General features: G+C 36.5%; 1 protein-coding gene and 1 long non-coding RNA gene across 5 annotated transcripts; both read left to right on the plus strand.

Moving 5' to 3' along the window:
* Window positions 1–4,648: 4,648 nt before the first annotated feature.
* On the plus strand, window positions 4,649–8,446 carry LOC117241475. 2 transcript variants are annotated; one of them, XR_004495005.1, is made up of 3 exons: window positions 4,649–4,856; window positions 7,465–7,550; window positions 8,405–8,446. It is a non-coding gene; the product is annotated as an uncharacterized LOC117241475 (long non-coding RNA). The 2 variants fall into 2 exon arrangements; XR_004495004.1 differs by lacking the exon at window positions 4,649–4,856 and adding an exon at window positions 6,735–7,033.
* Window positions 8,447–8,521: 75 nt separating this feature from the next.
* Window positions 8,522–10,996, plus strand: LOC117241473 (dual specificity tyrosine-phosphorylation-regulated kinase 1A-like). 3 transcript variants are annotated; one of them, XM_033507394.1, is made up of 2 exons: window positions 8,522–8,890; window positions 9,953–10,996. In XM_033507394.1, exons 1-2 carry the CDS (start codon window positions 8,861–8,863, stop codon window positions 10,487–10,489), a joined length of 567 nt encoding a protein of 188 aa, XP_033363285.1. In that variant the 5' UTR covers window positions 8,522–8,860; the 3' UTR covers window positions 10,490–10,996. The 3 variants fall into 3 exon arrangements, 2 of the variants coding, with proteins under 2 accessions (XP_033363285.1, XP_033363284.1); XR_004495003.1 differs by lacking the exon at window positions 8,522–8,890 and adding an exon at window positions 9,551–9,875 and having other exon boundaries at window positions 9,953–10,049; XM_033507393.1 differs by lacking the exon at window positions 8,522–8,890 and adding an exon at window positions 9,551–9,811.
* Window positions 10,997–12,840: the final 1,844 nt, after the last annotated feature.

The raw sequence follows: 12,840 nt of genomic DNA on the forward strand, positions 1-12,840 counted from the left end.
TCAAAGCGTGTTCGTTGGTTTTAAATTTAGAATGTCCCATCGAGAATTTCCGTTCTTTTGTTATTCTTGGTCGTAATACGCATCTTCGCTTGAGTATATTAATTCCTGCTCCGCTGTCAATGAGGAATTTATGTCGCTGTCCGTCGGATCGTAAAAGTACTGTGGGTAGTCTTCCTGTTGTGGCGTTAATTCGTAGGTCTGGTCTATTGGTTTCTCTATTTCTTCCTTGTGTGTCTCGAGATTGTGGACTGCTGGTGGTCTCGGAAATTGGCTGGGTGTTCGAAAATTTTTACATTGACTGGAGACATGTCCGATCTAGTTGCATTTGAAGCATTTTAATTGTGTCCTTTGGGCAAGTGGTATTTGTTCGGTTTGTCGGAAGCTTCTTGGCATTGGATTGGGTGTTGGAGTTGGTTTTTTAGTGATCGGATTAGGATTATTGGTTGTTAGTCGTTGCTGCTCAGGGAGTCGTAATCGTTCTATTGGTTTTGGTCGTCGATTTCGATCTTCCCTGAAGAATCGCTCGATGTCGGTGGCTTTCTTTTCGGCTTCAAGGATATTGTATGGTGGATTGGCGAGTAGTAATTGTCCTATTTCGCCTTTCAGGCCTCGGATAAAATCGATCACGGAGTCTTTTAAAATCCTGTCGTTCATAGCTCGTCTAGTAATTTCGTCACGGTATTCGTTCGTTATACTGTATTGTAACTTATTGAGTGCTCTGCGGAACCTGATGATATAACTTTGCACACTTTCGTCGTGACGCTGTCTCGTTTCGCGTAGCTGGTCTTGATGTTCTCTAACAGAGTCTTGGGTGGCTACGTTTCGTCTTAGGGCATCGTACAGGTGTCCGTATTCGTATATCGGTATATTGCAGATGGCCATTGCGGCTTTACCCGTGATTTTCCCGATTTTGATCATTTTTAATAGTAGCGTGGGTTCGCTACACATGGCTCGTAATTCGCGTACTTCGCGTATGAATTCTTCTACTCCGATATTGTCTTCGCCGTTTAATTGCGGAATACATACTATCGCGCCTTTGGCCCGTAAGCTCGGAGAGGCGAATTGCGGTGGACGGTCTTCGTAAGAGGGATGGTTGTCTTCTTCTGTTCGAATTGGAACGCATGGTGGGGAAGTTCTATCTCTCGCGGCAACAGATTCGTCCATAGTAATAAGGGAGCCTAGTTCTGTAGTAGCGTCGCGTCCTATTTTTATTTTGGAGATATTTTTGCCTAATAGTTCTATTTCCGCTGCACGCTTCTTATTTTCACTGTCGGCCGTCCGTTGTGTCTCTTCTACACGTTGCGCAAGAATTTCAATTTGTTTTTGTATCACGTCGAGTATGGCACGAATCGAATTGTCCGTACCTCCGTTTGTAGAAACGGTTTCAATAGTTTCGACTTTGTCTTTTCGTGATGTGGGCATGATTCTAATTGAGCTTATTGAGTCTGAACTACTGTTGCTATTTGGACTCGAAGCGCTTGAGAAACTGGGTTTTCTCACACGGTATCGTGAAAATGAATCCAGATTTTTCAGCTTACCGTAGTAGCTATGACCGTTGAGGAGTCTCAGCGATGTTTCCTCTCTGGTTGGTTCTAGATTCCGAATCTTATTCGTAGGCTTGCTCTGCGCTGACCGTAGTCCTCTCGTCTAGTTTCACCGTAGTGGAACGTTGAAAGTTGCTGCAGGGCTTCGTAGTAGCAAAGATTCGCACTGGGTCCGTTAATCCTTCGATCTTCAATGATGCGCGTACGCCGAAATCGTAATTTCGTTTGCACTGAAGTGAATAGATCCTGGCACGGATCGCCAAAAATGTCGTGTAAAATTAAGGTAAAAAATAAGGAACTTGTTAATTTCCGACAAGGAGATAAAGTTCTTTTTATTTTTTACTCAATTTATACAATTTTTTCGGTTCGCGATGATACACTTTCGATACTTGGATTAGTTAAGAATTTTTTTATTAGACTGACTGGATGATTTTGAAGGGAGCATTTATATTCTTCCATTCGTTGGAGTGGGAGAAGGTTTTGTTTATACTTAGTGTAAAATTCGGAGAACGGCTGGAGTGATCGAATGCCACTCAGGCGGCTGAGAACGGATGCTGACCGGACGGTCACACGCGATAAGGCGTTCGGAATTTCGGTTTGTTATATACAGCTGCTCGAATTTCGTCTGTGACAAGAGCATCGTCCAGAGACGTTTCCATCATACACAAATAACTTTGTTTTTCTTCTTGCAGTCGGAAGCGTGGAGAATTCGATGTTTCTGGCTGATCTGTTGTTTTATCATTTGCGCGGCATTTTTTCGCGGTTAGAAGAAAGATGAGATTAATATCTTTGTGGTATTTTGATACTTATCGACCTGCCGATAATGTCGGTGCTGGTAGGGGAAAGCGTGGTTGAGAAGAAGCGCGCTTTTTCGATAAATTATGAATTATGGCTAACAGTAATTCACGCAATTTACATAATCTAGATGGAACAGACGCTTTTCAAGATCGCTTGTCGACTCATTTATGTTTATAATTTTCAGGAGAAGAAAATCTATACCTTGATTATATTCAATTCGAATATGTACTGTAGCCTAAATTCGGGTCTTTTTTCGACTTTCAACGATATCGATTTTGTCTCGATTGACTTCCTGTCGGTTTACGTGCTTTTATTCTTCCTCCTTCTTCTTCTTCCGGTGTCCAATGATTCCTTTGAAAATCGACGCGGTTAGTACCGAAGCGTACGCTTCCGATGCGGAAAGTACGCGATCGAAGCGTGTGGCTTCTGACCGGAAGCGTAGCCTTGCAAACGCGATTAGATTGCATTAGCTACGAGACTGAAATTAAATCTCGAGTCGGAATTGTATTTAATTTTCTTCGGGAAGTTCAATGCCGGAATCGAAAATTAGACGATTGAATAGGGATTCCTAGTTGATTTTAGACGTCCCTCTTCCTGTAACTCCCACCGAACTTGCATTGGGCGTTGTTCGTAGGCTTGTCGTGAGGCAAACCGTTTCGTAAGAGCTTATTTGCATTTCCTCTAACTGCGGTTCGCATAAGACGCGTCAAAGGAATATTGACTACTATCTATTAGGTCAGATTTTTTCACTATTTTCTGCTTCTCGTAGGATTGTAATGTTACAGTACCGGTAACACGAAGCTTGATCTACGGCAAATAATAAAATATCTTTGGGATTAAAAAATATAAAGATTTGAAAATTAGGACATTTGAAAGTTTGTACTTACTCGACTGAATTGCTATTAAGTGACGTTTAAAAATTTTAATCACAAGGTTGAAAGTAATATAGTTAATAATTCTAACGAACACCTATCCTCAGATAGATTGGTATACACACGCGAGTCGACCGTATTCTCCGGAAATGAAAACAACTGCATCCCTGAAACCTGGAACACGTGATTTTCCGCATATCCATTAAAGCAACATCGGTCAGTGACTCGTCTACGGTGCAGTCGCTAGACTCAATTAATGACCACGTTCTGGTCGTAAATATAGAAATGGCAGCGAGATATTTTAGTTTGTTGGCTAACTGGGCTGAGGTTGGGTCAATGTTTCTGTGGATTTCATTTACCTCTTCCGGCCTCCTTATATTTTCTGAATTCTTACAATTTCCGAGATACCAGTTCATAGCAAATTGATTCTTATTATGGCGTAGGATATAGTAAATCTTATTGTCTAAAAATACAGGAAAAGATTTCATTTTAGATGATTATTTCATTAAAAGATTATTATTTTTTTAACATTTTATTCAAGCGTTTCTTAAGACATTTGTTCAAAGAGATGTCAGGTTATAAAAAATTGAATCAACCTTCCCAAAGCTCCTTAACCTCTTGTTATTTTTGATAAATCAATAGCATTACGCAATATATACCGTGTAATTTCCCTAGACGATCTAGTAGCACTCTTCTTTACAACCTTCTTTCAAAACGAGAAACAAGAAGAGGATTTACCAAATATCATTGTCATCGAAGCGCAGAGACGCTCCGGTGATTCTTATCTCCATTCATCTCTCCGAGTGAAACTATTTGACGTCGCCTTGAATAGGCTCAGACAGTTTTGTCGGGGGTCCGTGTCGTCGCCTGTAGCCAGCTCGCACGATCGTGAATGGAAAGACTCGTATAAAATCAAAGGGCCGACAGACTCTTCCTGCTTAGACGAGATCAATGAGATCTCGTTCAATAGAGAAGTTACCTTCTCGACCGCCGGCGCCGTATTACCCTTCAAAGTCACCGGAAAGTCATATAAGCCAACCGATGCAGCCTAACCTTTATCCACAGATAAAATAGGTTTCTCTTATTCCATCTGAATTTCTAAAGAAACCAAGACTTGATTTCAGTCTGGTTAAAAGCTTCGCTCGATTAAAGCTGTTTTTCAAGCAATAACCTACTTTGTGAATTTCATGCACGCGAATCCAAGTATGTATGCGGCAGAAATGAAGCTTTCGTGCATGTCTAATTGTAAGTTGATGCGAAACAATGCGCATGCGCCGAAATCCCATCACTTTGCGGACCCACATTGTGCCTTTTATTAAGGCGCCTTGTTTGTTTACTCTTCTCGAGCTAATTCTTCACTATTATTATCTACATTATTTTCACTGGCTAACAACTGGTTGGTCTGCAATTGACTAACCAATACAAATTTTTCGTTACGTGCATATATTCGAAAGAATTCGAAATTAAATTATCATGTATTACGGGCAGTTACGATAGAGTGACACAAAGCAATCTGTGTTTGAATGCCTCCACTCGTGGACAATATCGATATAACCTAAATGCGATAAATCGCGAACGTTTGATTCGACTCATGGGAAATTTACGCGTTTTTGAATCGTTCCGAGTCGCACGCGAAATGCAGGTCAGAGAACCGTCTAATATTTATTGTTGAGATCGTGGGCTTGATCTTAATGGCGCGGCGGCACGCGATTCTTTACCGACTATGCTCCTTAACTCCAGCTCTCGACCTTCTTCCCTATTCAACTAGCTCGAGCAGTGAAATTGATTCTGCATGCCTGTGATTTTGGCAGGGAATGGGAGTCGAGTTCGTAGTGAATGCACATTGTGTATACGTGTTTTAGGTGGTTTGTGTGAGTTTGTTGCGGAGATTCGAGACATTTATTTAACATCTTTATCATATTCGAGCCTGTGCGATATAACCATATCTTAAATGTAATAAGTTTTATTTTTTATTGCAAAGTTCTTGAAATATATAATGCACACAATAAGTGTATAATATTTTATATATATAAATTATATTTAAGAAGTTTGGGATAGTTTAAAGATGAAATAAATTGCTTTTTAAGTTTAATCTCTTACTTTCGACGAAATCAAGTTTCTCTGGAATTTGGTGGAGTTTAAGATTTGATATCGGTGTCGTAGGAGTTATGTGGCACTTTAAGGTGGAATAAATCTAGCGAGGAGTTTAAGGTGCGGCAAAGGAGCGTGGAATGTTGCAATAGAAATTTATTGCAGTGTTAGTGCATTGGTAGATTGATCAAATTTACGTGTAGCGTGGATAACCAATGGTAAATATTTTGCAATGTGTATAATTTCTCAGTAATCTGAGGCTTATAAAATCTATTGACAACTAATGGAAATTGTTGATTTAACAGATCAATTTTAAATTCCTCGTTAATCTAAATTTTTTTAATCCTATTTACAGCTAAACCTTACGACGAAAAATTAACGAAGTGGAATAAAAATGGCATTGTGATTCTTCTCGTCGTGTATTGGTGTCACATCAAATTTAAGAGACAGTTTTACTTGCGGATGCTGCGTGTTACGTTGGTGAAGTCGACGAAAGCGTAAAATAGGAGCTCGTCCGAAATACACTAACGCGGAAGGTTAAATTTAACGCAAAAGGCTGAGAAATTAGTTTAGAACTCGAAGTTTCATTGGTACGACGCTCTTGAAACGCATTCAAAGAGGTCGGCGACCTCGAAAGGGGATGAACGCAACTGTTTCGTGGGAATTTCTTATTGTGGCTTATTTGAATGAAGCTACTTTAAAATCAGCGCTGGATTCGTCTGTATTTTGCCCGGAAATCATAAAATGTTTAGGCCAGGCGACTCCATATACAGAAAATGTTATGTCCACTTTTTACGTCCGTAGAATTCAACTCTTTACTACTATGCACTTCTTCTCCAAAAAAATATCGCGTTTCAATATTAAAAAAGTTTCAATAATATACTATCCATTAGAAGAATGATAACATGATAACCTTACAAATTATTAGTATTAACAAATTCTTATTGTCGTATAGAAATGCCAACTATTGCTTCGGTAAAACAAACAAAGGAATTTTACAGGTAAATTTTACAAATTACAAGTCATCTTATAACGCAAAATACGACGTGTAAAATTGTCTCAATTTATTAATAGTATTAATAAATTATTATGATAAAAGATGCAGGAATCTTAGCCTCATGAGAAATTAGAGATGAAAATGAGTGGGAAAAGATTAATCACTGGTCCTCCTAAAAAGATGTATTAAAGCAGCGCAAAACCGTTCCCCGAATTCTCATCCCGGACGTCGTACGACCAAAGACAAAAACAACTCACTCGAGGGCATTGCGGAGAGACATTCATCGAGGACACAATAGTATTATTCCAGGAAGTGCTAGTTCTTCCTAGATTCCGGTTACAATGTTCTTAACGCGTGGAAATTAATCTTGACCAGGAAACATCTATAACGGCATATATTTTCTGCCGTGATTGTAAATCTGTTTGGAACATGCGGTTTGTCCGTTAATCTATGCGCTGTTGTTCAATTGAGTCAATATTATTTGTTGGTAGATTAGTGTGTGCAAGAGCGCTCTATCCATTATTGACCAATTCGAGCACGTATTGGTAAATTTCACACCGGCAATTACGGTGAAATCGTTCGTGGTCGCTGAAAATTAGCAGTATCGTTTGCGGTCGTGAGCTGATTGACACTGCGTGAGCGGGGAATTATGTGAAGCAGCTTTGCTTTGTCGTTTCATGCATTTAATAGGTTTACGGCGGTGGACAGAGTTTGTAAAAAATGAAGACAAGGTAGAAAAAGATTATTTTTCATTTTTTACTATTAGATTATTTTCAAAGTGATCTTTTCAGTGAAATATGATTGACAAAAAATAAGATCTATAATTGAATCATTATAGAAAATAGAATAATATTGATAATAAAGAAATAAAAATCAATTATAGAATAACATATAATAATAATAATAGTAATAACAATAATGTGGATAGACTTTATGTTTACTTTTATATGTATAATGATACTGTTTGATCCTTGAATTAAAGTTAAGATTAACGTTGCGATTATGATTATCCTTTGTCTGACTAAATATATTTGAAGTATCAATTACAGTAGAATTTTTGAAAGATTCTTGGCTGTTAAACAAAAAACTGGTTCCTTTATATTTCGCTCAATTATCATAGAATCGTGAAACTGACTTTCACTTCAAATTTTGTCTGTTTCAGGAGTAACAAGTACCTGCAAAAATCATCCATCAGCCGGATATGTGCTGTCGGAGGGTTTTTCATTAGCATTCCCGTCTTTCTAACTGGTAAGAACCAATTCCTTCAATTCTGTCAACTTTAACCTTTTGAAAGATACTAGTACATAAGTTATACGTTTAATTTTTTTTGAATTCAGGCATGAATCTAAAAGATACCGTGAACTATCTCTGAGTGTATGAAATCAGTTTAGAAATCCAATGTAAGTAAAGTTAATTTTAACGCCGAATAGTCATTATTTTTCTTAGAAAAATAAAAAACGATCGTCTTTTAGGGAAGTTTTAACAGATTAATTTATAAAGCGCTGAAACAGAATATTCATGTCATGCATGAATACGGCTGGTGGATGGATCGAGATCTAATCTAAAGTTTACGTTGTGTCATGCTAGTTTACAAAGCTATCATTCGCTCGATCGATCGTTAAGCTGTTGAACTCAATTCAAGACGGACATTTTGGCTCTGTTCAGAAGAAAACTGCGTTTTAATAAATTTGACGGAATAGAAATTATGATAGACTACAATGTTTTTTTAATTATATCATAAAATTTATTTATTTTTTTTTAATGTCATGTTAGAAACTTCAAATACTGTCCAAAACTTCGAACGTAATCGTTTTAGAAATTTGTAAATTACTTAACGACCAAAAATATTGAATTCTCTATTGTCTGAAGATAGATTCTCTATAATTTAAGTAATTTATTCGTCGAGAATTGATATATAAAGACTTAAATAATAAATTAATTGAAAAATAATTTGCGACTAGTATTGAAAATTTCAATGAAAAGCATATGTATATAGTTTACGCTTCGAGAATTATATGTATTGAGAATATGTATTTGCGCTGATTCTTTGTCCCGCTTGTTATGGCATACGTGTTATAATGATCCTCTAACAATGCTTTCAGGTATGATATTGTATACATTCATCCAGTTTCATTCGACGCCGGTGTCACGTAAAATGGATACTTGGGTTGCGAGAGAAAAGAAAGCTGAGTCGTAGCCCAACTATTAATCCTCTTTTATCGAACTTTATTATGACTTTGGCACTTACAGTAGAATAACGTTGAACAGAGAAAGGGGTGTTGTACAAGAACAGCAACTAGAACGAGAACTCCCCGGGCTGGATGAAGTCTCGGCTTATATACACCCTGGCTTGGGGATGTTGGGGGGTTTGGTGTGGATTCCAAGGAGTCCGAAAGTCGGGGTTGGGGCCTTATCTCTGATGGGGACTAAGATGCGTCGCGGCGTTGGCGTCCGACAGTCGGGAGTCGATGTCTTTTCTCTGAGAGGTAATTGGTGTCACACCGGCAATCGTTACGTCGATTTTCATAAGCCTTGGCATCGTGTTTTGTGGATGCGCAATGGTCCATAACGTCTTCGTGTGGCAGAGGGTAAGAACATATCGCTATTAAAAAAGAAAACGAACACGTTCAAACACGTCTAAATCATCTTTTATGTGTATTTTACCCGGAAATCATTTTATCGTGAAATTTTGTTTTCAGAGTTACCATAATTTATCTGGTAGAGTTCATAAAAATTTTTCTGAAATCAATTACAAGCTTTTAGGAAACCAGGATTTTTCACATTTTTAAGAAGCGTTATAATTATATTGCTGATCTTTATTTTATTCGTGCGAAATTGAAAAGTACGCAAATGGCGCAAAATGCATAAAATGCGCTAAAATATACGTATATAAGAAAATAAATCTCGATTAAAATTTTATTTCTTTGATTATGTTCGTAAAACTACAAACTTGTATAAAAATACGCATTCTAGTTATAAGTGTAAAACATTCGATCTAGTCCTTATCACATTCATGAAAACCTCCATTTAACCATTCGTTGTATCAACAAACATTCATATGCAAAACTTACCACCTACCACATCCTCCGCGTATTAATATAATCCCCTTTTATAAATTATACACTTTAGAGTGGACTGGTTGGGTCAGAGTGATATAAGCTTACAAGTTCTCGAGGAGTTCTACCGAAGTTACATTTACGTTTGCATAATTTCACCGAAAAAGATACTCTGTAGAATGACGGGTTCGTTTGTTTATGTGATCCGCGATCGCAACTATTTCAAGGGGATTTTATAAATAACCATACACACGATATTCAGTGTATTTTCGTATTCTCGTTTATTTTTGGGAGATTTGTAAAACTGTTGAACAAAATAATTGAGTAACGATTATATTTGCTGAGAAAAAGTCTTTTTCTCTGTACCCCTCCTTCTACTTCAAGCATGTAGTATTGACAATAAGATTGACAATGGCTGAAAGTAATCCAAAAGAGTTTTCACCATGGTTATCGGTAACGAAAAAGATTTGAATCATCTTTAATACTTATTCGTAACTAGAATCATTTCAACTAAAATGTAAATTCTTATATTATAACTTTTTTAATTTGTTATGGCCCCTGACTACAACCTAACCTATCATTCTTATTTCGTAGGAGAAGACGAATGCCGTGAAGGCGTTAGCGCGCGAACAGTGCGAAGCGGCGGTACAGCTGCAGCGTCAGCAGCAGCTGCAACAGCACCAGAACCAGCACCAGCTACAACAGCAACAACAACTACGTGGCCCGTTAACCATCCACCATGCTGGCTGCCCAACGAAAGTCGGGCCCGTGACGAACCAACTAAATACCAGCCACGCAACGCACGGCCGAGCTGCACAGTACCAACACTATCATCACCATCATCATCATCGACACGTGTCAATGTCTCCACCGCCCTTGTTGCTCTCATCGCCAGCTCCGATCGCGGCGACGCACAATCATCTGAACGTGAGCGGACACAGAAACGTGGTTACGCCACCGGATACACCAGCAGATAGATCGCCACCGAGTCCTGGAAATAAGCTAAATAGATCGCAGCATTTGCCACGGGAAGCAACCGGCAGCGTCAGTTCTGGTCTTCCGGCTGCCACATTGGATCTAAGTAGCGCAGCAACCACCAATAGTCCGCATGAATTGTCCACGTTAGTTTAGAAATTTGGTCCGAACATTATATCTTCACATAGGATTGGAGATTAATAGTTGATAGTTAATTTACACATCGATCTTTTATTTGTAAATTGGGTCGTGGTTTAGAGTTGGTTTGTAAAAATTCGGTCCTAATTGTTAAATGATGAATATTGATTAAGAATAATAGGCATTGATGTACCAATCTTTTTTTAACTTATATACTTGAGCACACGCATTGGAGATTTCACTTTTATTCAGTGAAACAGCAACTTCATTACTCGCTTATTCAATACGGCAATTGCATATATTTCATGGACATTTTAACAATGTTTTGAATAATTTCTAACGGTACAATTGTGATGAAGTGAAAAAAATCGTGATAAGAAACAGAGAGAAAAGTTGCTCGTTAATGAATATTGACCAGAAATAAAGTAATTTCTAAAGAATATCCCGAAGACGTCGTAGATATTACGAAAGGAATGATTAATTTATACCCGCGTGTATCTTGCCATTACCATACTATTATTATTATTATTATTATATTGTTAGTAGTACTCGATTACATTATTATTAATATTAATATTATTGCCTTATTATTATTAATGTTATGGAACCTCTAGTCCTAGGTTACTTTCGCTGCCACGAAAGGATAAGATTTTCGAATTTTTGACTATTACGTGTAATTCAAGTTTTCCTGTTGCGCATGCGCAGTAGAAAGAAAGTTAGCGGAACTCAAATCTCGAACTATAGAGAGTTGAAAAGTAGTAAAAGTAAAAAAGCACGAATAACATTTGTATTTGTGCTGGATTAAGTTTGATAATTGAAAATTGAGTTTGATGATAACATTTTTTTCGTATTCGCTTTGGTAAATATTAGTTTTATTTAAAATTGAACAAAGCATTTTATGTTTTTCAAATACGGTACATAATCGTAATATCGAATTTTGTAAACTGATAGTAAGAAACTCTATAATTCGAGACTGGAACTTTGATCAAGTTCACATTGAACGTAAACTGACTTAATTTTGTTATTTAAGCGTGTATACTATACGTGTTTGTTCCTTCTTCTCTTATGCGCAGGCTATAGCTTAATTACTTCCAATAAACGCAGTTATATCGAATCAGATATTAGGATTATTTAAACAAGAGATTAAAAACTAAAAAGTATTGTTTTTATACTGCATATGTACATATGCAATATGAACGACAGTTTGTGTAATAATATGTACCCCTCTTCTCAGTTTACTTTTGTATATTTTGCGACATTTGATATTAATTTTATGAGGAACGTACTTACACTTTATCTTTGTAATTAAATGTGAAATGAAAGAAAAGAAATGACATGAGAAAAGGAAATTCGATGTATGAGTATGTACGAATTGATGGAATTAAAATTTAACGCTATATTTAAATAGAAGACGTGAAATATCTTGTCATCTTAAAATAACTTGATCATTCCTATTCTTTTACATAAAAACACTTTTCGACTGTAACTTAAGAAACATGTCTGCTAACGTGAAACGTGCCAGAAAAAATTAACAACTTCCATTAAATTGGCAAATTTCTCATTAATATCGCAAAACTCGCGTTTACAAAGATCAGATCAGTGTACATAATATACAAAACAAATGCAGAATATATAAATATAGCACATACGTTCTGAATTATATTCGAATTGGGCAGGGTAACCAAGTGAAAATATGTAAATTTCGCGATGTGTAATGTACACTTTATCGAACTTGTAAGTAGTGTAGAAATAGAATATTTTACACGTAACAAAATATACAAACGACAATACACAAGTTAAATTATTTGTTAGATCCATGTATAACAAGCATAGTACAAAAGTGTTTTAGCTTTATGTACTGGTAATTATGAGACATACCAACTTAATAGATGTATTTGGTATGTACCTAGTTAAGAAAACAATAAATTATTCTGAACAGATAAAGCGTTTAGTAGCTTGTGAAGTATGAATTTTCGAAAACGTAAGTATTTTATATCTAAGTAGTTAAGAAACGCGAGCAAGGGAAATCAAACAAAGGAACAAAGTTTTTTTGTTTAAAAATATTTAATTTGTTGTTCTATTATCCGAGGTTAGAAGCGATAATGTACAAAATCTGAATAAATAGGATTCTTCAATATTATTGAATTTTAATTCTAGGGTAAAGTAATATATCCGCATATTTTATTTATATACAATATGTATAAATAATGATGTGATTTGACTAATTTTGTTGAAAGAATATTTGTACTTTTTACGTAAAACTTCAGTCTTTTACAAACTTTCTTGTAATTAATAAACCAGTAAACACAATATTAATAAAATCTATTAAAATTATAAACAAACTCATAAGTTTTAATTTTAGTCCTTAA

This window comes from Bombus vosnesenskii, unplaced genomic scaffold (assembly GCF_011952255.1).
Source record: "Bombus vosnesenskii isolate JDL3184/JDL3185 unplaced genomic scaffold, Bvos_JDL3184-5_v1.1 scf7180000015967, whole genome shotgun sequence".
NCBI lineage: Eukaryota > Metazoa > Arthropoda > Insecta > Hymenoptera > Apidae > Bombus > Bombus vosnesenskii.